Source organism: Trichechus manatus, unplaced genomic scaffold (genome assembly GCF_000243295.1).
Source record: "Trichechus manatus latirostris isolate Lorelei unplaced genomic scaffold, TriManLat1.0 scaffold00153, whole genome shotgun sequence".
Classification (NCBI taxonomy): domain Eukaryota; kingdom Metazoa; phylum Chordata; class Mammalia; order Sirenia; family Trichechidae; genus Trichechus; species Trichechus manatus.
The window spans coordinates 1,404,160-1,430,657 of NW_004444089.1; the positions used below are offsets into that span (position 1 = coordinate 1,404,160).

Below are 26,498 nucleotides of genomic sequence, written 5' to 3' on the forward strand. Positions count from 1 at the left end.
GGCTGTCACAGATACTGTCTGGTTTCGTCCTCTACCACCTGAGGGTGCTGTGTCTCAATACAGCATGGATTTACACCACTGGGAAGACAGCTGCTTCTCCAGTAACAGTGAGCTTGGTGATTCTTTAAGCATGGAAAGCCACGCTCATGGAACAGTGTATGCATGACGTTAATAACCCTTGTTAATCTAAACTTGTCCTAACAGGTATCTTGCTGTAAAAACTGTCAGTGGTTTAACTGCTCAGTCCCCTGATGGGTGGAGCTTTGTTCTGAGTACGAGATGATTTTTTTCATTGGTACGAAGCACCATATTCCCCAGCCCAAATACTGCTACCACCGCCACCGCCATATTTCAGGCACGGGAGACCTTTCCCTTCTCTTTTCCCCATGAGTAAGAACAAGCTAGCGCATTCGCTGTCATTTCTACATGTGTGGCATTTCTGTCTCTTTTTCTGCGAGTTGCATTGCTGTTGCTTTTCTGAATTGCTTGATGATAAACTGTTCCACTGATGTTTAGCTGCCTGTTGAACTTTTCTTAAAGGAGCTTGGTCTAAGAAGCGCATATACATTATCCTCAGCAGCTTAAGTTAACGAGAAGAGGACAACACCCCTAACGTGGGTAATCCTATAACCTGGTCTTTCTTGTGGAGTCTTGTAATTTTCAATAAAATACTGCTGGCTTTGGTCACATGTTCCATTCGGGGGTAGGAGTAACCCGACTTAGCTACCAGACTGTAGTGAATCCTGCCTAGTCAGGAGAGCACCCTTTATTCAACATAATACTGATCCTTTTTGATAACTGGCTTTCAAGTGCAGGTAATCTCGAGAGAGATTTCATTGTAGTCTGTTTTAGAGAGAGATTGTGGATTTAAAAGGGGCCTTTTTAAAAAAAGATGAAAACCTCCAGCTGTGATGTATTTCTCCCGGGTGCCTTTGGAGCGTACCGTATTTAGGTACATAGTGGTAAAATCTCCTGTTTTTAGAACCAGCTAACAGGAGACAAATAATGATACATAAGGGGCATCTAGAAGCTTGCAAAAAAACGCATCATTTGGTGAATACGGTAGAAAAAGCATAGCTACTTTTTAACTAACTTAATAACCTTTTTATATTTTGGAAAGGGGAATTGAGAAAGCAATCAATACCGTTTTCATCAGTCTCCTCATTCTCAAACATTTAAATATTTAGCAATCCTGCGTGACTTACTATTTTAAAAACTAGTGTCAGGTTTTCTGTTCCCGTCTGGAACAGGAAAAATAACACTTATCTGATCCTGAAATGGAACCGACCCCATGTGTTAACTAGTCTAAAATGTGGTAAAGATAACAACTGAGTATTAGAAACACCATTTTTATTACTTGAAGAACAAACAGAAAGTTCTCTTTTGCCAGAATTTTGTGGTTTTTAAGCCTTTAAAACTCTGAGGAAGTAGCTGGTTAGTACGCACCTGGGTGCAATTCCAGGGCGGGGAGAAGAAAAGCAGGCGTTCGGCTGGGTGATCACAAACTCTCATCCTAACGCCTTTCAGCGCCTTGATGAAGAGCTGATGACCAGATGCTGCACTCAGCTTCTCCAGCGCAGCCCGGAAGGAGGAATTATGAATGGATTTTAAATTAAAAAGATGGAGAAGCTAAGCCAACTTCTGGGCTGGGTGATAAATTGAAATCCATAAATATAGCTGTACTAATTTGAAGTTCCATAATTGTTTGTGCCATGAGAATGTATACGTTTAAAAGGATTTTAAAAAGCAGTTACCAGAAATGCTTCCCTTGAGAGCAGTATTAGCGAAGGAGTTTCCAGCTCACAGGGGTGACATGAGTCAACCCTCCTATTGCAGACTCGGGGAGGGAGAGGGTGCCCTGCAGTAGTTGGGAAGAGGTGAAGCATTGGGGAGTTGTTAACCCAAAATGTAACTGAAAATTCAGAGCAATTTCTGAAATCAGAAAAATATATTAAACAAAACAAAAAAAAAAAACTTCCAGACTTTCAGGGTATAACTAATCTTTTTCTAATCTCTTTAAACTTTTTTTTTCCTACCTCTTGCCTTAACACCTAGGTGCTTTTTCAAAGGGTCCTCTAAAATCATATATCTAGAGCCCCTTGACGGAAGAAATTACTTGGTGTCGGCAAGGTCCCTGAGTAGCGCAAACGATTTGCATTCAGCTACCAGCTGAAAGGTTGGCGGTTCAAACCCGCCCAGCAGTGCCACAGAAGAAACGCCTGGCAATCTGCTTCTGTAAAGATTACAGCCAAGAGAACCCTATAGAGCAGTGTATACTCTGTAACACATGGGGTCACCATGAGTCAGAATTGGCTTGATGGCAGTGGATTTGGAGTTTTTAAATTTGGGATCAAGAAAAACGTGATAAAAATACCAAGGCATTGGTAAGTTCATTGAGTAGCAAAGAACCTCTGTCATGGTTTCTTCTGATTGACCCAGGGCTATGCCTTCAAAGCAGGTGACAGACCGCATGATCTGAACAGGAGCTATAATACTGTAGACCTCAAGAGGGCTCATTTTATCTGATAACAAAACCATATTTGTTTGCTTTTTTGTAAAATGGACTACTTCCGTGAAAACTGCTTACATGTTCTATAGCTCTGTACCCTAGGACCCTGCAGTTCCTTAGATTCAGCTCTTCACACTTCCCTGACGGCAGCCCCTACGTGGAAACCAGTTTGCATACACTGTGTTGCCTCAACCTCTGGCTCAAAGTCAGAGAGAATTTTAATTACTCATCAAGCTGCCAGATCCTACTAATCACCCTTGTTGGCACATTTCATCGGTGGCTGAATAGTGAATGAGCTGCACGTTTCTGTTTGGACCATGATGCCTATTGATAGTTATTTCCAAAACCTCCAGTAGTGCATTATGCCGAGTGAAATTAATTAGTCGCAAAAGGACAAATACTGTATGAGACCACTATTATAAGAACCCAAGAAAAGGTTTAAAAACAAAAGTAAACATTCTTTGATAGTTATATGGGTGGGGAGGAAGAGAAGGGTATTCGTTAACTAGATAGGAGATAAGAATTAGGTGAAGGAAAGGACAACACACACTACAGGGGAAGTTCAGCACAACTGGACTAAACCAAAAGCTAAGAAGTTTCCTGAATACAACCAAACGTGTTGAAGGACAGAGTAGCAGGGGCAGGGGTCTGGGGACCATGATTTCAGGGGACATCTAGGTCAATTGGCATAACAAAGTTTATTAAGAAGATGTTCTGCATCCCACTTGGGTGAGTGGTGTCTGGGGTTTTAAAAGGAAGCTGCCACCCGAGATACATCAATTGGTCCCAACCCACCCAGAGCGAAGGAGAATGAAGAACACCAAAGACACAAGGAAAATATGAGCCCAAGAGACAAAAAGGGCCACATAAACTCCATCAGCCTGAGACCAGAAGAACTAGATGGTGCCCGGCTACCACCAGTGACTGCCCTTGACAGGGAACACAACAGAGAGTCCTGACGGAGCAGGAGAAAAGTGGGGTGCAGAACGTAAGTTCTAGTAAAAATACCAGACAATAGCCCGACTGAGACAGGAGGGACCCCAGAAGGCATGGCCCTTGGACTCTCCATTAGCCCAGCACTGAAACCATTCCTGAAGCCAACTGTTCAGACAAAGACTAGACTGGACTACGGGACATAAAATGATACTCGTGAAGAGAGTGCTTCTTAGCTCAAGTAGATACATGAGACTAAATGGGCAGCTCCTGTCCGGAGGTGAGATGAGAAGGCAAAAAGGGACAGGAGCTGGTTGAACGGACACAGGAAATCCGGAGTGGAAAGGAGGAGTGTGCTGTCACATTACAGGGAGAGTAGCCAGGGTCACGTAGCAATGTGTGTGTAAATTTTTATACAGGAACTGACTTGAACTGTAAACTTTCACTTAAAGCACAATTAATAAAAAAAACAAAAAACCTCCAATAGTTTTCTCTTGGAAGGGTGGGGGGGGCCATCCTCCAGGGATGCAGTTCAAATTAGCAAGATTGAGCTTTACAGTTTGGGGCTTTTTGTTTACTTAGAATTGCTGGTAGACTTCTGGGCCAGATTGGTTGATTTATTGCTTTTACTGTGTAAACACACCCATTGCCTTTCCTTTCTTAGGCCTTTTGAATATATGCAGAGCAGCTTAGGGAGCCTCTTGGGACAAGGAAATTGGCCAGCTTAGTTTGGCTGTCCCCACGCCTGGGTATTATACTTACAAAGCAGGTGGTTATGCGTTTGTGTGGTCTTTAGACTGAGTGAAATCAGCAGGCTTTCACCCAACAACCTGTGGGCTGCCCCGCGCCTTCCCGTGTTAGGTACACAGGTTGGCAAGAACTTCCCTTTCAGTGTTCCATTTTCTGAATTCTGTCTCTGAGTCAAATGGGGAGTCTGCAACACCGAAATTGCTCTCTTCTTTGAAACGCACCCTGCCTTCTGACAATCCTCTCAGCCTGCTCAGCCTGCACGTACACAGTGTACCAGGTGGAGTCCTGCCAGGGCGGTGGCTCGGAACCTTCGTAGGCTGTAGCGCTTGCGTTTGAGTGTGCTCGCCATTGTTCGCTCCCTTGTAACGGGGTCGATTGTTTTTTCTCTGTTGCCGGGTGCCGTCAGTGCCTGAATGTTACCGTTTCCCCACATCCCACGCCCCCTTCAAGCTAGCCTTCTAGCTGATTTTTGTTCTTGACTCCACCACTTTGAGTGATGAAGTGAATGGTTTTTCTGTTCCGAGTCTCTGCAAATTCAAGGCCCAGCATGCTATCACTTCCCACTGCCTCCGTGAACTTGCGCTCAGCATGAGAACTGAAGGTAAGGCCTCAAGTTGGCCAGATCGTGGTGGACAAATAAGACAAAATAAACCAGCAACTCACAAATGCATGAAATGTTTTGATCTCTAGACAGACTGCCAGAATTTCTCTTTTCTAATTCCTGTTTATAGTGATAAAATTTATCTTTCTGTGATTTTTTTTTTTAAAGAGGATAGTGCAGTACTGGGAAATTGCAGTTCTAATTGTCTTCACTATTTCTATTTTGACAGGTTCCAATTCTTTTGAAACTATTGTATTCAGCTGTGTACTAGTGTCAATAAAATTGACATTTGTGAAGCAATTTCTGGCCTTTTTCTCCGGCTTTTACTGGGTCTGGTGGTGTGTGGGGTGATGGGTCTGTGACTAACATTAGGTCTTCATTTCACTGAAACATTCTCAGAGACTTTTGAAGTGGGAGCTTCTGAAGTCTGTCTTTTCCTCCCATTTTCCAATCCTGTTATTCAAGGGTCATTGCACTGACCTGTGGCCAGTGGGCAGGACATCTTGCTGCTGTTTTTTGGGGCGTGGTGGCCTTTCACACCTGCCTTGGTGACACAGCTAGCTGAGGTTACCAATCGAGCTGGGACAGGAGGTAGGGGCGGGGGGGCAGGGTTTCTCCATGGTTTGTTCGTACTGGGATCAAATCCACGGCTTTCACTTTATCAGCTCCGCCCTAGGCTGTGTTACCTTGTCATTTCAAAATGGATATTAATGGATCCAGAGGGAGAGCGAAAATGTCAGGGAAGCGGAACAGCCAGAGAACTGCACCCACCCTCCTTGTGGAGAGGATACCCTTCACGGCGTGTCGGGGAGCGCTGGGGCCGAATTGTGTATTGAACAACGCAGAAAGCATCATTTTCTCTAAGATGGTGGTCACGACTGCAAGTGACTTTCACGTTGTTTACCTAATAGGAGTTCTAGCAAATCGGCACTGGAATGAAAAAACCTCTGTATTAGGGAAAAACAAAGCGAGGTTAGAAGTGGTTTTTGGAACATCCCACTTAGCTTCTATGCGTTCAGGTAGAGAATCACAAAGTTACGTTGGCGGAAGAGTTTCACACGCACCTTCTCTACCTCGGCTGACTCGTACCGGGTAATATGTACATTTCTGTGTTACGTAGTCTGTTGTCCTTTTCGGAGGAATAATTCATTACCTGTCACTTTCTGACCAGGAAAGGGAATTGGGATCATATAATGACCTCGGGCTTTGCCTTTTTAAAATGGTCATCTTTGCATGTAAATATGATGCTCGCTTTCTGTCCCAAACAGAGACGTGGAGTGACGTCACCAGGTATAACAAGCTTGCTTCTGTTCGTTGTAGAAGGGGGAGCTCGTTCCGTGATTTTCCTGTTAGCTGTCACCCCGTGTTCTACGACGTAGCGCGTCCTAAGTGCCCCAGTGGTTTAGATTCCTTTTAGTCTAGTTTCATTTTCTAGTCATTTTCCCCGTGTCTCCTTGTGATGTAGACACTGTGTCTTTCTTGAGTAACGCTTAGATGCAAAGGCAGTCATTAGGAGATGAAAATACTATTTCTGGATACATGATACTTTTAAACTATTGTAATTGGGCTCCAGGCAGAGTTCTGTACCTTATCATTAATTACATAACAGAGACTCGACTGAATTATTCTTCCTGCGGTACCTGAAATAGTATGGCGGCTGCAACTTTAGAAGGAAAAAAAACCCAGAAGATACTTCAGAACGTTAGTTTGCCGTGTGATAGCCGGGGTTCTAAAGATTTGAGAAGGGGAGAGTTGTAAAGGAAACCAGGCCTCAGAAGGAATTACTTTTTCTTTTTTTTTTTTTCTTTAAAACTTCTCATCCCCAAACAGGCTCCCTGACCGGTAGCCCTCACCTTTCAGAACTCTCGGTCAACTCGCCCGGCGGGGCCGCACCTGCCAACGTCACCCTGTCGCCCAACCTGAGCCCCGACACCAAGCAGGCGTCTCCCTTGGTCAGCCCGCTGCTGAATGACCAGGCGTGCCCCAGGACGGACGACGAGGAAGAGGTCCGTAGAAAGGTACTGATGGGCTCTGGCAAGATGGCAGGCAATGAGGGCTGTAGCTTCACTTACTGTTTAAAAACACAGCAAGACCTGATGGCCGGCCTGCCCCAGGGTGCTGGCTGCCCACCTTGCAGATAGCCTCCAGGGGATGAAGTCGCATTGGTGTCACCAGCTGATGGATGACGGGCTGCTTGTCACCATGCCCCTTCAGATCCTGCCGCTATCTGTATTTCTGTGAACAACACAATTTCCATTTCCCAAATGCCAACACTGCCAGCCCACGAGAGCCAGGACAAAGGGCACCATCGTTCCTCTTCCATTTATTTCCTGGAAGACCGCTTCACTCTGTCGTTTTACTAATTAATTAGATTTTCTGGTGCCCAAGTTTGAATGCTAGTCCTCAGTGGTGGCTGAGATGTGCTTGTTCATTGCCTTTGGTGATGCTAATATTTGGATGAAGGGTAACGTGCCTAGACTGTATTCTCACCGTAGAAATCCATTCTCTTAAACTATTTCGTCTCTCCTGCACACAGAAAGGAGTTTAGCCTTGCTGTCAGTTAAAAAATCATGAATTAGTAGTATGTCTTCAGTCAGGACTTGGTTACAATGAGAACATCCTTAGAGACTTGTACTCCAAAATGATTATTATGTCTTGTTTCTCCTTATGGATTTTGCAGAGATTGCCAACTGACAAAGCGTACTTCATTGCTAAGGAAGTATCGTCCACTGAAAGAACATACCTGAAGGACCTTGAAGTCATCACTTCGGTATGTGGAGTGTTTCCCCTAGAGCATTCGATTACATGATTTATCTCAATTTACTCTGCTTTATGAGAGAGAGGCTGTTATTAATTAAGTATCGGGCTCTCTGACTCCAATTAAAAGGATTTGGTCCTGGGTTATATAGTAGTTAGACATTTGTGGTATATTTCATTTAAAATATACTCTAAAATTTTACATAATTACGATTTTCAAGTGCAAAGGAAGTAGGCTTTTAAAGTGGAGAAAATTAAAATGAAACATTTACTGTCTGCCTGCACTGAACTAGAACCGTTATGTGTTTTGCCCGTTGTCGAATGTAGCCGCTCTTTTCACTCAGGGTTTGCCTCTGAGGCGAAGGGAAGCCTTATTTTGTATTTCATAGTAAAATGAGCCATGTCAGCAAAATCTGCGGAGGCTGCCTTTTATTATTTTAATCAGTCCTCTTCAGTCTTGGAAACTCATTCAGGGCCTTGCAAATGTCTTTCTAACCCTTGGATTCTGGGGAAGAACTAGTCAGCTGGGAGGTAAATTGCAATTCTTTGAGTTCCTGTGACTTAGGAGATGTGTATTGTGCTGCATGTTCGGAGGTGCTCTGTAAACGTGTGGAATCAAATCCCAACTCACCTCAATGGGCAGAGTCACCTTGGGTGACAGAGGCTGCTTTATCACCCTGGTTCAGCCATGGTCATGCTCAGCGTTTTAACAAAGGAGCAGAGATGAATGTTCCTAAAGGAATGGGACAGAGAGTATTTCGTGATCATGAATAAGTGAAGATCCAACGAGTTGGCCAGAATGGAGATTTTGATTTGAGTAGTTGCCCATTTAAGGGATTTGTCTGGACCCAATACATAGATCTTGATCAAAAGGAGTAATAATGTGGAACAGAACTTAAAATTCTTATTAGAAACCAGACTTACTGAAAACATTGAGACTAAAGGACCCCCCCCCCCCACCAAGTCTGTTGCCTGGAAACAACTTTTAAGGCTTGAACGAAAACTATACCATGAAGTCATCTTTAAACAACAGTTCATCTCATTTAATAAAGAAAGTTCACCTTGAGCAATGCACTCTTTTAAAGAATTATCTATATGAGATCACACAAACAGCAGTAACTTCAAAGCGCAGATGGGAACTTTAAGGGGCAGAGAGTCTAAGTTCATGGCAGTGGAGCATAGGGCCGAGATGGAAGAACGGTGACCCAGTGTGAAGAATGTAACCATTGTTGATGAACTGTCCATGTAAAAATCGTTGAATGGGTGTTTGCTTTGTTGTGTATATTTTCACCAAAAATAAAAAAAAAATATTTGTCCTGGCTTAACCAGTTGATTGATAGCAAATTTCAGAAAACAGTTAAGAAAGAGATAGGGTGCTTCTCACCCCCATCTAATGAAAGGAAAGGCCTGGAAAAACCACGTGCTCCTGAAATGCTTGTGTGTGCCCGGGTGGAGAAGGGAAATGGCACTGCTTTCCCAGGGATTCAAGACCCAGCAGGAAAGTCATTTGTCCTCCAAGTGCGTGTGGCTGCAGCATTATTCCTTAGGAGTTGCAGACATTCATCGTTCACCTTCGCGCGTCTAAGCGTGTCCACCTTTCATTTTCAGTGGTTTCAGAGCACAGTGAACAAAGAGGACTCTATGCCTGAAACATTGAAAAGTCTCATATTCCCGAATTTTGAACCTTTGCACAGATTTCACACTAGTTTTCTCAAGGAAATCGAGCAACGACTCGCCCTGTGGTAAGTTTGACAGTTAATGTTTCTCTCTCTCTCCCTTCCTCTCTCTTGGTAGCTGTCTGTCTATCTCATGTTATTTTTATGTTGTTCCTGATGAGCAGCAGTTAGGACAAAGATAAAAGGCAAGAAATTGGTTTAAGACAAGCTAACCTTAAAGTGATTTTCAGTTAAATTATACATATGTTTAGAGCTCATCTTTGATTCTTTTCTATAATTTTTTTTTAATTTTGATTTACAGTTCTCCAAAATGAATTCTTTTTATCAGAATTAAATAATTATGATACTTAAATAAGTATCACAGAAATAAAGATAGCAATTACTGCTGGAGGGAGGATGGAGGTTATAAGACTAGGGGCATATGAGGGGCTTTTAGGGGTGTTGGTAATGTTTTATTTCTTGACCTAGGTGGTGATTTCACTGATGTTCACTTTATATTCATTTATTAAGTACATATATATTTCATGAGTTTTCTGTACACCCGCTCCTCACTTATTGACTGTCTCGTTATCCAACATTTCACATTTACAACAACAGTAAAAAATCTACTGTCTGACTATTTTGCACATTAACAACATCCTTCCAGCAGTCACAAACACCGAGGTGTGAAACGAGAGTAATACTGACTGCGATGGTTAAGGTTATGTGTCAGCTTGGGTGGGCCATGATTTTCAATGGTTGGGCAATTTACGTAATGATGTAATTTGGCAGTTATGTAATGATATAGTCGTTATGTAATGATGTAGTCATTCTCCATTTTGTGATCTGATGTGGCCATCCTCCATTTTCACATGACACTGATTTTTGTGTAACAGCCTGGTCTTTGGAACCTAACTATGTCGATAAGTGAGGAGTGGGTGTATTATAATTCACAGTTTTTAAAGTGCTTTGAAACATACAAAGCCCTATATAACATATACACATTGTCACATCCACACATATTTTGACTTTGAATCTCAATTATAGGAATTTATCTTAAGGATATATTTTAATATGTGAAATGGCATATGAACAAACTTATCCATTGTAGAATTAAAAAGAGTGGAATGGATCTAAATGCCCATCAACAGCGATAGACTAAAAATAACTAAGTATATCCATTAAATATGAAATAAAATATTAATCAGGGAGAAAAAGATGAAGGTACAAAAATCATGGAAACTTTTGCATGCTGCAGAATGCCTGATTTGATGTACCCTTACTTAAAAATAGAACCTTGTAAAGAAAGTTCTTAAGAGGCTTTTGAAGACAATTATATGCAGACACACAGGAAGTTGTTTGTCTTGTAAACATTTGTTTAAAAAAATGCCAGCCTCCATGGCTCCAGAAAGTCTGGAGTGTATGAGAATTTTAAATTCTATTCTACACTTTCCCCCTTTTGATCAGAATTCTTCTATAGAATCTTTGATGAAAATGTTCAGTAATGGTAGCCTGGCACCATCCAGTTCTTCTGGTCTCATGGCAAAGGATCCAGCTGTTCATGGGGGCAATTAGCCACACATTCCATATCCTCCTCCTATTCCTGACTCTCCTTCTTGTTGCTTCAGTCAAATAGAGACAAGTTGTCTTACCAAGGATGGCTGCTTGCAAGCTTTTAATACCCCAGGCACTATGCAGTGAACTAGGAGGTAGAACAGAAGCATTTAACACATTATTAGGCCAGTTAACTGGGAAGTCCCATGAAGCCATGACCCTAAACCTTCACACCAAGGTTGTATATAAGCTGCTTCAGCAGCTACTTTTTTTTTTTTTTTTTTTTCTGGAACCATGGAGGCTGAATGAACCCCTGAAACTATTGCCCTGAGATAATCTTTAAACCTTAAACCAAAAATGCCTCCTAAAGTCTTCTTAAAGCCCCAAAATAGTCTAGCTTAACTAGTAAAAAAAAAATCTGCCTTGAGCATTATGCTCTTTTAAGAACTATATGGGATCAAAGTGACAACAGCAACTCGAAAAATTAGATGGGAACCTTAGGGGGCAGTGAGTTTATATCAATGGGGGAGGAACAACTCAGAAAGGGAGGGTGAGAATGGTTGCACAACTCAAAGAATATAATCAGTGTCACTGAACTGTACATGTAGAAATGATTGGATTGGTGTATGTTTGGCTGTGTATATTCTCAAAATCAACAACAAAATGCCAGGAAGAAATAGCAAAAGGCTCCTATTGTGTTTTCGGCACAATGGAGCCCATCGTGTGCTGTATACATCATATGCTCCACTCCAGGGGAGAGTTTTGTTTACAGTGGAGTCAGGGACATTTAATGCCTGTAGCGCCTGAAGGGCCCCTGTGTGAGGTGGCCTTGCCTATCAGGTGATCCCAGACTGAGGGATTCAAGGTTAGTTGAATACAGAAGCAGAGCTGCTCCCCTGAATTGGAAGCCAGCACTGCCAGGGCCGGTGTGAGTGCTCTGATCCCTTCAACGGGGTCAGGCTGTGCATGTTTTTTACACCTAGAGGATTTAAAAACAAAAAAACAAAAAAACCTGTTGCCGTCAAGTCGATTCCGACTCATAGCAACCCTATAGGATAGCTCAGTGAAATTCTCTTTCCCGTGAGAGAAGGAAGTGGTAGGCTTTACTATGAGATACCAGGGAGGAGAGTACAGCCAGGATTGAGAAACAACAAGTACAAAGACAGCCTTGCTGAAAATGGGAAAAAATTGGAAATTTCAATTGGAAATTGAAAAATTAAAAAGCAAGAGCCTTTACATTGGTGGTGTCAGTGTAAGAGAAATACCATTTTTCAAAATTAAAAAAATAAACATATATTATATAAAATCTAACTTAGTGTTTGTTTTAGCTTCCCAAACTTTATCTGAAAGCTTTCGGTTGTGTTCTGCCATATTGCTTCATCACTCATACAGAGTTGAATGATGCTCTCACAATGGAATCAAAGACCTTCTTTCAACTCCTAAGAAACCATTGAATGGTGTTTTCTGGCAGGTCACGCATGGATTAATGCAGACCTAATTAAATCTCCCCATCAATTCAGAGCCTCCTGAGCTGGTGTCACTGTAGCAGTCCCATCACATGGCAGTTGGTTTCAATAATAGTTGGGGAGGTCACACGTAGGAACTGTCATCAGTTTGCAGATCAAGACGTGAGGTGTCTAACGTCTTGCGTGTCTTGGCAGCCCATCATGCTGGTTCCAGCTGGCTCCTGCATTGGAGGGCACCACCAGGGGAAACTTTGGAGAATTGTCTAGAGCATTTCATTTTAGGAATAGATGCCATACCAGTGGATTTACCTGTGACCATCAGTCATCAGCAGCTGGGTCCTTCCTTATCTGTGAGAGAATATCCAGTTCCTTAAAAAGCAGCTGATGTCGTTGGAGTCCCAGAGGGTTTTCACTAGCGTATCCTCCAAAGAATGACCCATGAATTTACCTGGGTTTTAGATGAACATACCAGAAGCATGTTTAAGAGCCTCAAAGCTAGAGAAATAGTCGGTATGCAGCTCAATTGCCATGATCTTCAATAACCTTGGAAAAATGGAGCCAAACTAAATAGATAATCTATCAGGAATAAATGTGAATATCTGCAATTCAGTTCAACTAATCAACTCCTCCAAGAAGATCTGTCTTGGCAGGGACTCAAGGGAAAAAGGCTGAGTGTGGATGAGTATAGTATGAGCCAACAAAATAACATGGCCACTAGGAAACCGATGTCCCTTTTTACCTGTGGCACTCAACATTGGCTCCTCTGGTGCTGGTAACCAGGCAGCATCCAGCCCAGTTACAGCAGCATCTCTTAGGGATAGAACCCAAGCATCAGTATTTTCTGAAGCTTCCTGAGTGATTGCAATGTGCAGCCAATGTCAGGAACCTGTGCCCTAGACTGCCTGATTAGAAAGAGTCCAGAGCATGGAAAACAGTTGTCCCTTTAAACTGCAAGGGCCAGAGCACATCCAGAGTACCGTACCAGCTCTGAGTTTCACAGTTGACAGGGTAAAATGAGTGAATGCATCCCATTTAAAGGAAGTGATTGGCCTAGAAGACAGAAGACTTGAGAAAATTTGATGCCTCTGCTTGGATGTCCGTAAGCTGGTTATGTGGAAAGGGAGGCAGACATCTTTTGAGTTGTACCAGAGGACAAAATTCAGACAAAGGACTGAAGTTCCAAGGATGTCTATTTTCTCTGAATATATAAAAGGATTTCCTAGCACTGAACGTGGCTTAGCAATGAGAGGCTGACTTAATGGTCAGGAGCTCCTCCACCTCGCAGTTACTTGAGGAGAAGCTGACTGTCCATTGGCAGAAGGTATTTCTCTATTAGATGAAACCCCAAACCTGGCAGTACACCAGGGTCACCTGGGGAAGCCTAGAAAATACACAGATGACCTAGGCCCCATACTAGCCCTCCTGAATCAGAATTTGAAGGAATGAGACCCAGAAATTTTTATTTTGTAAGTTCTTCTTGGGGTAATGATGATGCATACCTCTCTGGAACACCTGATCTAGAGTGCCTTGGACAAACCTAAGATGTCATGATTCTCTGATTTGCATTTCACGCACTGGTTACAACTCCTGTTTCTTCATTCTGCAAGCAATAAATAATCACTTCTTTTGAGTCTGGTCCTGCCCACAGGTGACTTGCAATCTCAGAGAAGGAGCTGGGCATGTAGAGCAAGGGGACTAGGTCCTATCTAGATGTGTGACTGGATCTGGTACAGGCACAGGGTGAGGCTGGCCTCTTCTGCCTTGGAGGACATGGGCCATAAATCTCTCTGCAGAACCAGCAACCCTTGAACTGAAGGTATTCAGTGAGGAGAGTGGATCAGAGTGGAGCCATGAAGGAAGGAGTTCACACTGAGTTACTGACAGCAACAGTATATATGTATTTTTATACTTATTATGAGATGAGGAGCCCTGGTGGCACAGTGGTTAAAGCGTTTGGCTGCTAACCAGACGGTTGGCGGTTCAAACCCACCAGTGGCTTCACAGGAGAAAGATGTGGCAGTCTGCTTCCATAAAGATTATAGCCTTGGAAATCCTATAGGGCAGTCCTACTCTGTCCTGTAGGGTCGCTGTGAGTCGGAATTGACTCAACGGCAGTGGGCTTTAATGGTAATATGAGATGGGAAACCCAGGGTGGCACGTGTAAATTGGGATGGTTAAGATCTGAATTTGAGATGAGACCCATTACCTAAGGTTGATGTCTAGCTGTGCTTGGATCTTACTGAGCCTCATTTTCCTCACCTGTAAAATGTGGGTGAGGATGATAAATGTGGATGATAAACAGAGAAAAGATTGAAGTTGTCAAGGATTTCATTTTACTTGGATCAACAATCAACACCCATAGAAGCAGCAGTCAAGAATTCAAACGTATTGCATCGGGCAATCCTGCTGCGAAAGACCCCTTTTGTCAGTGTGATGACTAAGGTGCACTGGACCCTGGCAATGGCCTTTACGAACACATAGGCATGGGAAAGCTGGACAACGAAAAAGAAGACAGAAGAAGAATTGATGAATTTGAATTGTGGTGTTGGTGAAGAATATTGATTATACCATGGACTGCAAGAAGAATGAATAAATCAGTCCTAGAAGAAATACTACCAGAATACTCTGTGGAAGCGAGGACGGCAAGACTTCGCCTTGTTTACTTTGGACACATCATCAGGAAGTACATTATGGCTGGTAAAGTAGAGGGTCCGCTAAAAGGAGGGAAACCCTCAATGAGATGGGTTGACATAATAGCCTCAATGATGAGCTCAGACATTTCAAAGACCATGGATGTGGTGCGGGACTGGGCAACGTTTCGTTCTTAGATGTAAGGTCGTCGTGAGTCAGAGGCAACCTGACGGCAACCAACCACAATAAAAGGTGGATTGACATCTCTCTCACGGGGCTGTTACAGGAAGTGGATGACCCAGTGTTTGTAAAGGGCTTAGTGTACTGCCAGCTCACAGAAGAAAGATGATGATTTTTCTTTTAATCAACTTTTTATTTTGGAGTAATTTTAGATTTAGACAAAAGCTGAGAAGATTATACAGAGAGTGTCTGTACACTCCTTACCTGTCCATACTCCTCCGCCAGTGTCCACATCTTACCAGGTACAGTTGTCAAAACTAAGAAACCAACCTTGGTACATTACTATTCAATAAACTGTAAACTTTATTCAGTGATAATATTTTGAATTATTATCATGAATGGTAAAAGATCTATGTGCATACGTCTGCGTGTCTGTGTACCTTCTGTGACACACACCCACTAAGTCAAAATCTAAGTATCCTCTCTGACACCAACTGCAAATACAGTACTTCTTCCTTTGACCCTGGCCCATCAGAGAGAGCCGGGTCGGATACCACAAGGTAGAAGGCACACTCTTTCAGACTGTCAAGTCTTCCTAAGACCTCAGAAGCCAGCTGTAAAGCTCAGGGGTTCCCAAAACCCAAAACCCACTGCCACTGAGTCGATTCTGACTCATAGTGACCCCACAGGGTTTCCAAGGCTGTAAATCTTTGAAGCTGACTGCCATATCTTTCTCCTGGAGAGCCACTGGTGGTTTTGAACCGCTGACCTTTCGGTTAGCAGTCGAACGCTTTAACCACCGAGCCACCAGGGCTCCTTCTGGGGTCCCAGGCCCCCTCATTTCTGACCTGCTGGCTACAAATTTGGGAGCTCCCACTACCCTCTTTGGGCCAATAATTTGCTAGAATGACTACAAAACTCAGGAAATCACTATAGTTACTATTACAGTTTTATTATAGCCGAAAGGACGCAAATAAAGAGAAGCATGTGGCGAGGCCTGAACGTTCCCCAACATGGAGCTTCCATGTCCACAATAGTGATGGGCCACCCTCTCAAGCATTGATGTCTTTCACCAACCAATCAGTGAGCTTCAGTGACCAGAGATTTTACTGGAGTTTTATTAAGTAGGCATGGTTGATTGAATCATTGCCATGTGACTGAATTCAGCCTCCCGCCCTCCTCCCCTGAGGTCCAGCTGATATGTGATGGATCTTTCTGGCATGGCCAAGAATTATTCATTAGCATAACAAGATTCCAATCACTTGAGAAATTCCAAGACGCTATCTCTCTCAGGAACCAAGGACAAAGACAGCATTCTTGGGGTAAAGTTAATTGTACACCCCTGAAACAGAAATAAATTTAAAGTTTACTGTGTTGATACTTTCTCTAGTGATACCCTCACCATCTTTGCAGTCCTACATTAGGTTATAATGTCCTTCCATCAACAGTGGGAGATTTTCGGGCAGAAAAATCATCAGAAGTTTTCCTAAATGGTTGTAATGAACCCTGCTTCAGTAAACACAGCTGCCCCTAGGCAAATGTTGCATTCCCCTCAGTAAACACACCTGAAAAGATGCTGACTTAAGGCCTGTTTCATACTGGCAAAGGCTAAATTACCCTGACTCTTCAAAAACTAACAAAGCGGGTTTGATGATTTCTGAAAACACGAGGAAACCTTTTCCTTTTGGAAACAAGGACAGTTTACTCAGGTGTCCAGATGCATTCAGAGAAAGCCATTTCCAACCTTTGGCATTGATCAAGAGTCCCAAACTCCAGCCTGAAATGATGGGCAGTTCCATTCCCCAGAGATGAATTGAAGGCCTGCTCTGGTACAGGGTACACTGTTCAACAAGTAGCCGGCCGGTGGTGGTGAGCTGGGGTTCAGGGAACAGTGACGGCACTGGGAATAGGCTTTGGGGCACATACAGTTTTCAAGAAAGGCCAGCTGCGTTTTTTAGAAGAAACTTTGAGCAGAGGCCGCTGGGAAAGCAACGCAGAAGCCTAGCCAGGAGGCCTAGAAAGACTCTGTCTTAGGTTACCCAGTGCTGCTGTAACAAAGATACCACAAGTGAGCGGCCTTAAAGAACAGAAATTTGTTTCCTCACAGTTCGGGAGGTAGAAGTCTGAATTCAGGGCGTTGCTCTAGGGGAAGGTCCTTCCTTATCTCTTTCAGCTTCTGGTGGCTGCCGGCATCCTTGGTGCTCCCAGGCTTATAGATGCCTCCACCTCTCTCGTCAGGTGGTGTCTCCCCCTGGGTGCCTGTCTCTCTGTGTCTCCACTCGTTTGTATGAAACCATATGCCTTCATTAACATAACAAAGAAAGCATGAATAAAAACCCTATTTTCAAACAGAGAGCCCTGGTGGTGCAGTGGTTAAGCGTTTGGCTGCTAACCAAAAGGTCAGCATTTCAAATCCTCCAGCTACTCCTTGGAAACCCTATGGGGCAGTTCTGCTCTGTCCTATAGGGTCACTATGAGTCAGAATCAACTCGACAGCAATAGGTAGGTATGTATTTCCAGACAGGATCACACTCACAGGTACAGGGGTTAGGACATGTATATGAAGGGGGACACATTCAATCCTTAACAAAGTAGATGTCAGGATATCACAGAGTGGACAAGTCACAGCAGGGGCAGATTATCCAATAGGCAAGTGTCTTAGGCTGAGTTCTCTAGAGAAGCAAAACCAATAAAGCATATAAATATATATAGAGAGAGATTTATATCAAGGAAACAGCTCACGCGATTGTAGAGGCTGGAACGTCCCTGTGGATGAGGATAGAGGCTTCTCCTGACTCACGTAGCCACAGGGGCTGGTGAACCCAAGATCGGCAGGTCGGAAAGCAGGGTTCTTGTTTATAGGCTATGAAGAGCGACGAATCCCAAGATCAGCAGCTAAGCTGCTCGCTCAAGTCCCAAGAACTGGAGGTCAGATGAACAGAAAGCAACAGCAGGATCCAGAGCAGTCAAAAGCCAGAATATCCGCTTATATTCGGATGCAGGCTACACACCAAAGGAAACTCCCTTTCAACGGACTGGCTACTCACAGCAGATCCCATTGTGGGGGTGAGCACATGTAAACGCTGACAATCATGGCCCAGCCAAGCTGACACCCAATCTTAACCATCACAGCAAGGTAAGCACGGTGCTTACCTTGCTTACCAGATCATCTGTAGTGAATAATTTCACGTTTTTTCACCACATCAAAGCTTCTGCTTCTAGGTATGGCTGGCATCTGTCTCTCTCCCAACCCCACAGCACCTTCCTACAGAAGGAAAGCTTCTTTTCAAATTTACAATCCCTGATAGGGGCAGATGACCCAGGAAGCAAGGTAAGCATGGGCTTACTCGTGCTTACTTATTAATCTATAGTGAACAGTTTCACATCAAAGATGTGGTAAAACCCGTGTGAAACTGTTCACTACAGATGATCTGGTAAGCAAGGTAAACACCGTGCTTACCTTGCCTATTGGATTACCCACCCGAGTCACACCTTAATTGGACAAAGTAGTGGGGAAGGTGAGGGTAGAACACCTGATATTTTGGGCCTGGTCACTGGAAGGATGGTCATTAAATTAAGAAAGAAAGAAGCAAGTCTAATGGAAGGAAGATGAACTTGCTTTGGGGCATAATAATTTTGAGGGGTCAACAGGGAAGTTCTACAAAAAAAAAAAAAAAAAAAAAAACCTCCGTTGTTATGGAGTTGGTTCCAACTTATAGCGACTCTATAGGAGAGAGTAGAACTGTCCCGTAGGGTTTCCAAGAAGTGGCTGGTGGATTCGAACTGCCAGCCTTTTGGTTAGCAGCCGAGGTCTTAACCACTGCACCACTACAGACAGTTGGAAACATGAGTCCCAGGCTTGAGAATGAAATCAAGCACAGAGGTGTGGACTGGGAAGTTATCCACAAGAACAATTTAATGTTTAAAGAAAAGAATGTTGAAAGAAAAGAGAGCGAAGGGCAGAAACTTGTTGAATCCACCTTTATGGCAACTTTCTTTCCATAAATGTAGATTATGGCAAGAAAGAGCCAGAAAAGGAAACTCAGGAAGCCACCAGAGATTGCAAGAAAGGGTGGGAGCACAGAGGAGAGAGAGCATGTCTTGGAAGCTAACTTGTAGGAGGGCAATGGTGAATTGATGAAGTAATTTCCTAGCAAGAAAGAGCAGACTGAAAATGCAAAGAAGTTCTGCAGGGAATGACAGGAGGGAGTCAGAGAGGGGCTGGAGGTCCTTCTGAGGGTGGAGAGAAGGCTCTGAGGCATATAACACTCTTGCAGGTTGTAACCAGAAATTTCACAGATGGAGCATGTCTTAGGGTTTTCTAGAGAAATAGAACCAGTAAGTTTGCACTTGACTATTAATGTAAAGATTGATGGTTCAAACTCGCCCAGTGGTGCCATGGAAGAAAGGCTTGGCAATCTGCTTCCAGAAGATTACAGCCAAGAAAACCCTGTGGAGCAGTTCTACTCTGTAATACGCGGGCTTTTCCGCATGGGATTCAGAATCAACTCAATGGCAACGGGTTTGGTTTTTTGGTTTTATGTATACATAAGTGTGCGTGTACGTGTGTAGAGAGAGAGAGAAGCGGGAAGAGAGGTTGAGCGATTGACTGACTGACTGATTTTAAGAACTGGGCTCACACAGTTGTAAAGGCTGGCAAGTCCAAAATCTGTAGGTCAGGCAACAGGCTGGGGATTTCTGCAGTCCCGTGTCCCAAAGATCAAGCGAAAGGAAGAGTGAAGAGTAAGGGAGTTCTGGTAAAATGTCTGTATAGTCTGGAGGCAGAGCACACCCTAGAGAAACTCCTTTTTGTTCTTAACACCTTCAACTGATTAGATGAGGCCCACCCGCATTATAGCAGGCCGTCTGCTTTACTTAAGGCCAACTGATTAAATCACACGTCACTATGTCATGACAGAGTCTAGACTAGTGTTTGCCCCAACAGCATAGCCACGTGGACACGCAATGTCAACCGTCATCACAGAGCAGTCTGTCAGCCTCTGATGCACTAGTGACTAAAGCCGAGCGGAGATGGCCGAGTCGGGCAGGATGTTGTTTTTGTTTCATTTCTCAAAAGGGGGAACATTTTTATAGTAGCACCAGTGAGCAGTACCAGTAGCAGTTCCGTCCCATTGATTCTGACTCAAATGGGAGTAAAATATTGTTCTGACCATTTTACCAGCCCTTTTAAGGCCAAAGTCTTTGTGCTGGGTATTGTTAAAAGAAAATCGTAGGGAATCCAGTGCGGTATGAAGACGAGGCTTCAAAACCACGGGTCTTGCACAGGATGGCCGACAGCATCTATGCAGTCACTGCGTTCCAGGCGCTGCTTACGTGTGTTAGCTGGATTCATTCCTTTGATCCTCAGGGCGGCCGTACGAGGCAGATTTGCTGATGGAATTGCTGCCATGCTGATGCAGTGAGGCTTTGGTGAGCTAAACTGACTCAGGGTCTCAGTTTAAAGCGAAACCATACTGACACTGAGCCGTAGCTCAGCTCTTACATTATTGATTCCGAATGCTGTGGGGGTGGGGGTGGGGGTGCTTCCTTTCCAAGTGCATTTTCGTTTTTGAATGCAAACCTCACAACGCTTACAATTTATCATGTTCTTCATTCTTGAGGGCCTTTTCATCTTCCATCCTTGTTTTACTTTATTGCTCCACAGCTCTGGCAGGGAGATGGGTTTTTTTTAAATAAACAGATGGAGAAGTGAAAACAGACTTCTTTTGGTTGACCTTTTGTAAGGGACCCAGTAAGAGAATGTGGCAGGCAATCATTCCAGTTAGTCAGCTACTATAGTTGTTTTCTTCCTGAGATTAAATGTTTTGAGGTTAAAACTCATTGACTTCTGTGGCCTGTGTGTGCGTCCGGAATCATTACAGGGAAAAGTTGCAGAGGACACTGTCGGACAGCCTACTGTCCTCCACTTACTCATACCTGCGGTTCTTGTAAGCAGATTGGGCAGTCACTGCTCTTTTTGTGGGCCCTCGGGGGCTCCCCGCAGTGGTCACCACCAGACCCCCTCCCCCCCATAAACCTTAAATCAGTAGCAACCTTGTGGTTGATGCCAGTGTTGGAGCCAGATCTGAGCACATGCCCACGTTCCCCCCCATATCCCTCCCCCCACCCAGCTTTGAGAATCAGCACCACCTCACGTGATCTCTGGAACATCAGCCAGGTGAGACTCTTGGCACGATGCTTCTGAAAGGTTGCCAGTGGCTAATGATGGCTTCAACACAGTGAAGTGTGGGCTGGCTTTGTTCACACAGATATTTTATAAAAGATGTAAGCTTTGGTTCCCAAAAGTTGAAATATGTGAACTATTGTCCAAGTTCAAAATAGATCTTGGTGGTGGTGGAGCCAAACCCATTGCTGTCGAGTCGATTCCAACTCATAGCGATCCTACAGGACAGAGTAGAACTGCCTCATAGGATTTCCAAGGAGCAGTTGGTGGATTCTGAATGCCAACCTTTTGGTTAGCAGCCAAGCTCTTAACCACTGCGCTACTAGGGCTCCAAGATCTTGACAAGTTGTGGTAAAGTTAACTGCAGAGAGTCCCTCTGGTTAATTAATGGAACAATAATTACTGTCCCATGTACTTTGAGATTGAATAATTCTTAGCAGACGTGATCAAGTGTGGAGATTCCCAGTTGTACCATAGTATACTTATTTTCTAGGGAGTATTGAAAACCTTTTTATTTCTTCTGAAGTAAAATCAGCTATCAGTACCTTTTCCATGGAACATTCTTGTATCCCACTCCCTCTCAGGCTTTAAATGTCCCCAGATTTACAAAACAAAAAACAAACTCATTGCCCTTGAGTTGACTTTAACTCATAGCAACCCTATAGGACGGGGTAGAACTGTCCCACAAGGTTTCCAAGGAGAGGCTGGTGGATTCGAACTGCCAAGCTTTTGGTTAGCAGCCAAGCTCTTAACCACTGTGCCACCAGGGCTGTCTAGAAGGATTAGGCCTAACATTTAGAGGAAAAGAACTCCGGGAACCATTTGCCATTCACTTGCAGCATTATCTACAGTAGTCACCATCTGCTTACTTGTTCTGTTCGTGACATTCCTAGCAAAACCCAGCGCACACGAGACTGGGGGGGACAGGGCAGAGAGGTGCTCCTTGCCTGTGCTGCTCAGTTATGCACTTGATTATGTGGTGGAAGGAGTCATCTTTGCCCTTCAGAGTCTTGAGCTGGGGCCTTTATATTTATACTCTCAGTTTTAGGCCTTGTAGTGAAGTAAAGAAGAATGGACTTTGGAGGCTGACCTTAGTTCAAATCTCAGTTCCACCCCCATTTACCTCCGTGTGACCTGGTAACATCAATTTCTGTATTAGTAAATTGGAGAAGATGATCTCTTGCCTATGAGGGATGAAGGAAGTGAGTTTGTAACTACTGAGCACTGTGCCTGGCTCAGTAAATGTTGTTCTTTCCTTACCCTCTGCCCTTCCCTCCCTAGCTCTGGAGAATCGAATCAGAGGTGTATAATCTTTATGCTGCCTCACAGTTTTTTTAGGTCTTTGTCCAGGGTGGGTAGAAAAGTACCCTTGGCAAATACCATGTTTGCATAGATTGAAAATAATTGCTACTTCAGCCACAATATTAAATTTGATGAAAATCTACTGGGTATCATGTATCTCAGAGCCCTGGGAAGGAAAAAGAGGATTTCTTCTTCTCCTTCTCCCTCCTTCACCTATCTGCAAAGGCTTTGAAAACCAATCTTGACGCTGGAATCATAACCACCAAAGACTGGTCAGAACTTGGCAACCTGAGCCAAGTCAAGTCAATTGCCTACTAAGGCAAAAGAAGTATCAACACTCTCCACAGGATTTAAACAAGACTCAGAGTCACATAATGTTCATAATGTCCAGGATATGATCCATAATTATTCCATACCAAGAAAATGAAGAAAATCTCAACTTGCAGGGAGAAAACAATCAGCAAATACTTATATGCAGAGATGATACAGATATTGAACTCATCAAACCAGTTTTTAAGCAGCTGTCGTAAAAATGCTCAGAGAAGTAAGGGCAAACACTCTTGAAACCAGTGGAAAGAGAAAGTCTCAGCAAAGAAATAGAATATATAAAGGAGAACCAATGGAGATTTTAGACCTAAAAAATATAATAATGAAAAACAACTCACTAGATGACTCAATAGAAATATGGGGGAGGCAGAAGAGTCATGACTTGGACAAAGATCAGTAGAAGTTATCCATAAAATATGGTTGAAAACAAAAATTATAACATTGATGAGGTTTTCAGTGTATGCGTATATGATCCATTAGACAACTACAGCATAAAGAAAGGAAGGTAAAGAGACCTATATGATGGTGAAATTTCTACATTATACCTTCAGTAGTAAAATATTGATTCTAAGTAGGTTGTGAAAAGTTAAGTATGTATTGTAATGCCTAAATCAACCATTAAAAAAACTATACAAAACTGTATAGTTTTAAAATTATAATTAAAATGGAAGGATATAAACAGTTCAGATAATCCAAAAGAAGGCAGAAGAGCAAACACACAAATGAGGAATAGAAAACAAATACTACAATGGTAGAGTAGAACTGTGCTCCCTAATGCTTTCAGTGGCTGATTTTTCAGAAGTAGATTGTCAGGCCTTTCTTCCTACTCGCCTGTTAGAATGGCTAAATTAAAAAATACTGCAATACCAAGTGTAGAGAGGATGTGGAGCAATAGGAACACTCATACATTGCTGGTGGTTACATGAATTATGCAAAATGATACATCACTCTGGAAAACAATTTGGCAGTTTCTTGTAAAGCTAAATATATACTTACCTTATGACTCATCAACCCACTTCTAGGAATTTACTTTGTAGAAGTAAACACTTAAGTTCATACAAAAACCTTCATAAGAATGTTTAAAGGAGCTCTGCTCATAATCGCCAACATTTAGAGCTGTCAGTGGGTGGACGGATAGATAAACTGTGGTTTATCCACCCAATAGAACACTACTCAATAAAAGAAAAAATGATGAATGAGTGATACACACAATAACTTGGATGAATCGGGGTGGCGGGAGGGTGTGACTACAAAGGGGTGTAAACGAATAATTTATAAGGATCAGCACAAAGCTAGTTCCTTCGTGGAGGTTAAAGATGTCCCAAATGTCCAACTTTTCCAAGCTGCTGTACCACTCCATCACCTCTAACATCAACTACCCCTTCTCCCCTCAGCACTCTCCCTCCTGTCTTTGGGTTCCCTAATTCCCTGCAACTTCTCACAGAACTCACGAACTGTATAAAGGAAATGGCTCACGTGGTTGTGGAGGCTGGCAGATCCCAAATTCATGGGTCATGCATACACTTCTCCCTGGCCCTCCATCTCTGCCCAAAGGCACTCAGCTGTCTCGCTCCATGGGCCGGGAAGCCCACTGTGCCGTCTCCTGCAGGTCTCTCTTTGGTGGTGGTGGGCTCTCCTCTGGAATTGGCTCTCTTTTAGGGCAAAACGGACCAATCCCCTCAGTGGGCCACAGTTACCTTATTTGCACAGCCCCGCCCAATCACTGGAAATGCTAGCGGTGTAGCGTTAGAGAGCTATGTCTGCTAACCGAAAGGCCGGTGGTTCGAATCCACCAGCCGCTCCTTGGAAACTCTATGGGGCAGTTCTACTCTGTCTTACAGGGTCACTGTGAGTCAAAATCGACTCGACTCGACAGCAAGGGGTTTGGTTTTTTTTTTACCCAGTTACCTGGGTGGGAGTCACAGATCACTAGAATGGCCACACACAAAAGTAATTAATCACACCGCAGGGTAACACTAGGAAGTTGTTTTTTTTTTAATTTTAGAACTGTTCTGTATACTACTAATTTTGGTGGATACATGAAAATCTGTACATGTGTTCTATACATGTTCTAAAACTCTTAGAATTGTACATGAGAAAAAGTCAATTTTACTGGGTGTTAATTTAGAAAATAAAATAACTGTAAGACTAGTATGAAGGAGTTTTAGGGGTGATGGCACTGTTCTGCAATCTGATTTTGGGAGTGGTTACATGAATCTATACTTGTGTTAAAATTCCTAAAACTCTATCCCTCCCCAAAGTCAAGTTTGTTGTATGATAATTTTTTAAATGAAATAAAACTGCCACCTGAATCAGTCAACCACTAGCACCTCCCAGCCCCACTAACAAGGCAGATATGAAGATTAAATGAGGCAATACCTATAAAGCACTTAGCACGGTTTCTGGAACGCGGCAGCACTCACACATAGCAGCTAAAAACCCTCCCCTACAAAACTTTGCAGCCACTCTCCTCTCCCTAAGTCTGGCGCCGTGTTGAGAGAGAAAACCCTCCCTTATAAATAATATCAACCAACAAAAGCGACGTGGTTCTTTGGCGTTTGTTTTTGTTTACCAGGAAAGCAGCAAGCTCAGTGCAAATCCTTGTGTCAGCAAAATTGGCCAGGGTCTCCTTTCGTTTCTTCAGCAAATAAACTGCATCCCTACTGTGTGTCGGGGGCAGTGATGGCTCAGTGGTAAAATTCTCACCTCCCACGTGGGAGACGCGGGTTCGATTCCCAGCCAGCGTACCTTATGTGCAGCCACCACCTGTCCCTCAGTGGAGGCTTGCATGTTCCTATGATGCTGAATAGGTTTCAGGGAAATTCCAGACTAGGACAGACTAGGAAGAAAGTCCTGGTGATCTACTTCAAAAAATCAGCCAGTGGAAACTCTAGGGACTACAGCGGTCCCATCCCGTTGTGAGTGGGTTTCCGGTGAGTTGCGGGCCAATTCGACAACAGTTGACAACAACAGCTATGTGTGGGGCAGTTTTCTCAGTGTTCAGTGAACAAACAGGTAGCAATACCTGCTCTCCTAGAGCTTACCTTCTAGTTACATCGGTCTCTGCTCTGCAGAGGCAAGGAGGCTGCCAGAAACAGTGACATATTTAAAAGGGGAGTCCCTTGAAGAGGGAGAGCAGGTGAGAGTTCAAGGGCCCTGTTCTATTTTTTTGATTGTACTTTAGGTGAAGGCTGAGAGAACAAATAGTTTCTCATGAAATGGTAGTACACATGTTGTTTTATGACATTGGTTAACAACCCCACAACATGTCAACCCTCTAACTTCTCAACCTTTTTTTTGGTGAAAATACACATAGCCAAAGATACACCATTTCAAAAATTTCTACATGCCCAGTTCAGTAACACTGACTACGCTCTTCCAATTGTGCTGCTGTTCTCACTTTAGATGAAGGCTTACAGAACAAAATAGTTTCTCACTTAACAGTTACTACACATGTTGCCCTATGACAATGGTTAACAATCTCACAACACATCAACATATCCTTACTCAACCTTGGGTTCCCTATCACCAGCTTCCTTGTCCCCTTCTAGCCCTTGTCACTGGACTACTGTACCTCATTAGTCCCATTTGGTTTCATGGGGCTGTCCACTCCCAGGCTGAATGGTGAAGCTTGGAGATAACTTCACCA

General features: G+C 43.4%; 1 protein-coding gene across 1 annotated transcript in view; it reads left to right on the plus strand.

Moving 5' to 3' along the window:
* FARP1 (FERM, ARH/RhoGEF and pleckstrin domain protein 1) overlaps positions 1-26,498 on the plus strand; it is a 292,761-nt gene that overhangs the window by 210,993 nt on the left and 55,270 nt on the right. Inside the window, exons 13-15 of the mRNA XM_023740318.1 lie at positions 6,624-6,811; positions 7,474-7,563; positions 9,159-9,292. Coding sequence (XP_023596086.1) covers positions 6,624-6,811; positions 7,474-7,563; positions 9,159-9,292 — 412 coding nt within the window. The remainder of the gene's footprint in view (positions 1-6,623; positions 6,812-7,473; positions 7,564-9,158; positions 9,293-26,498) is intronic.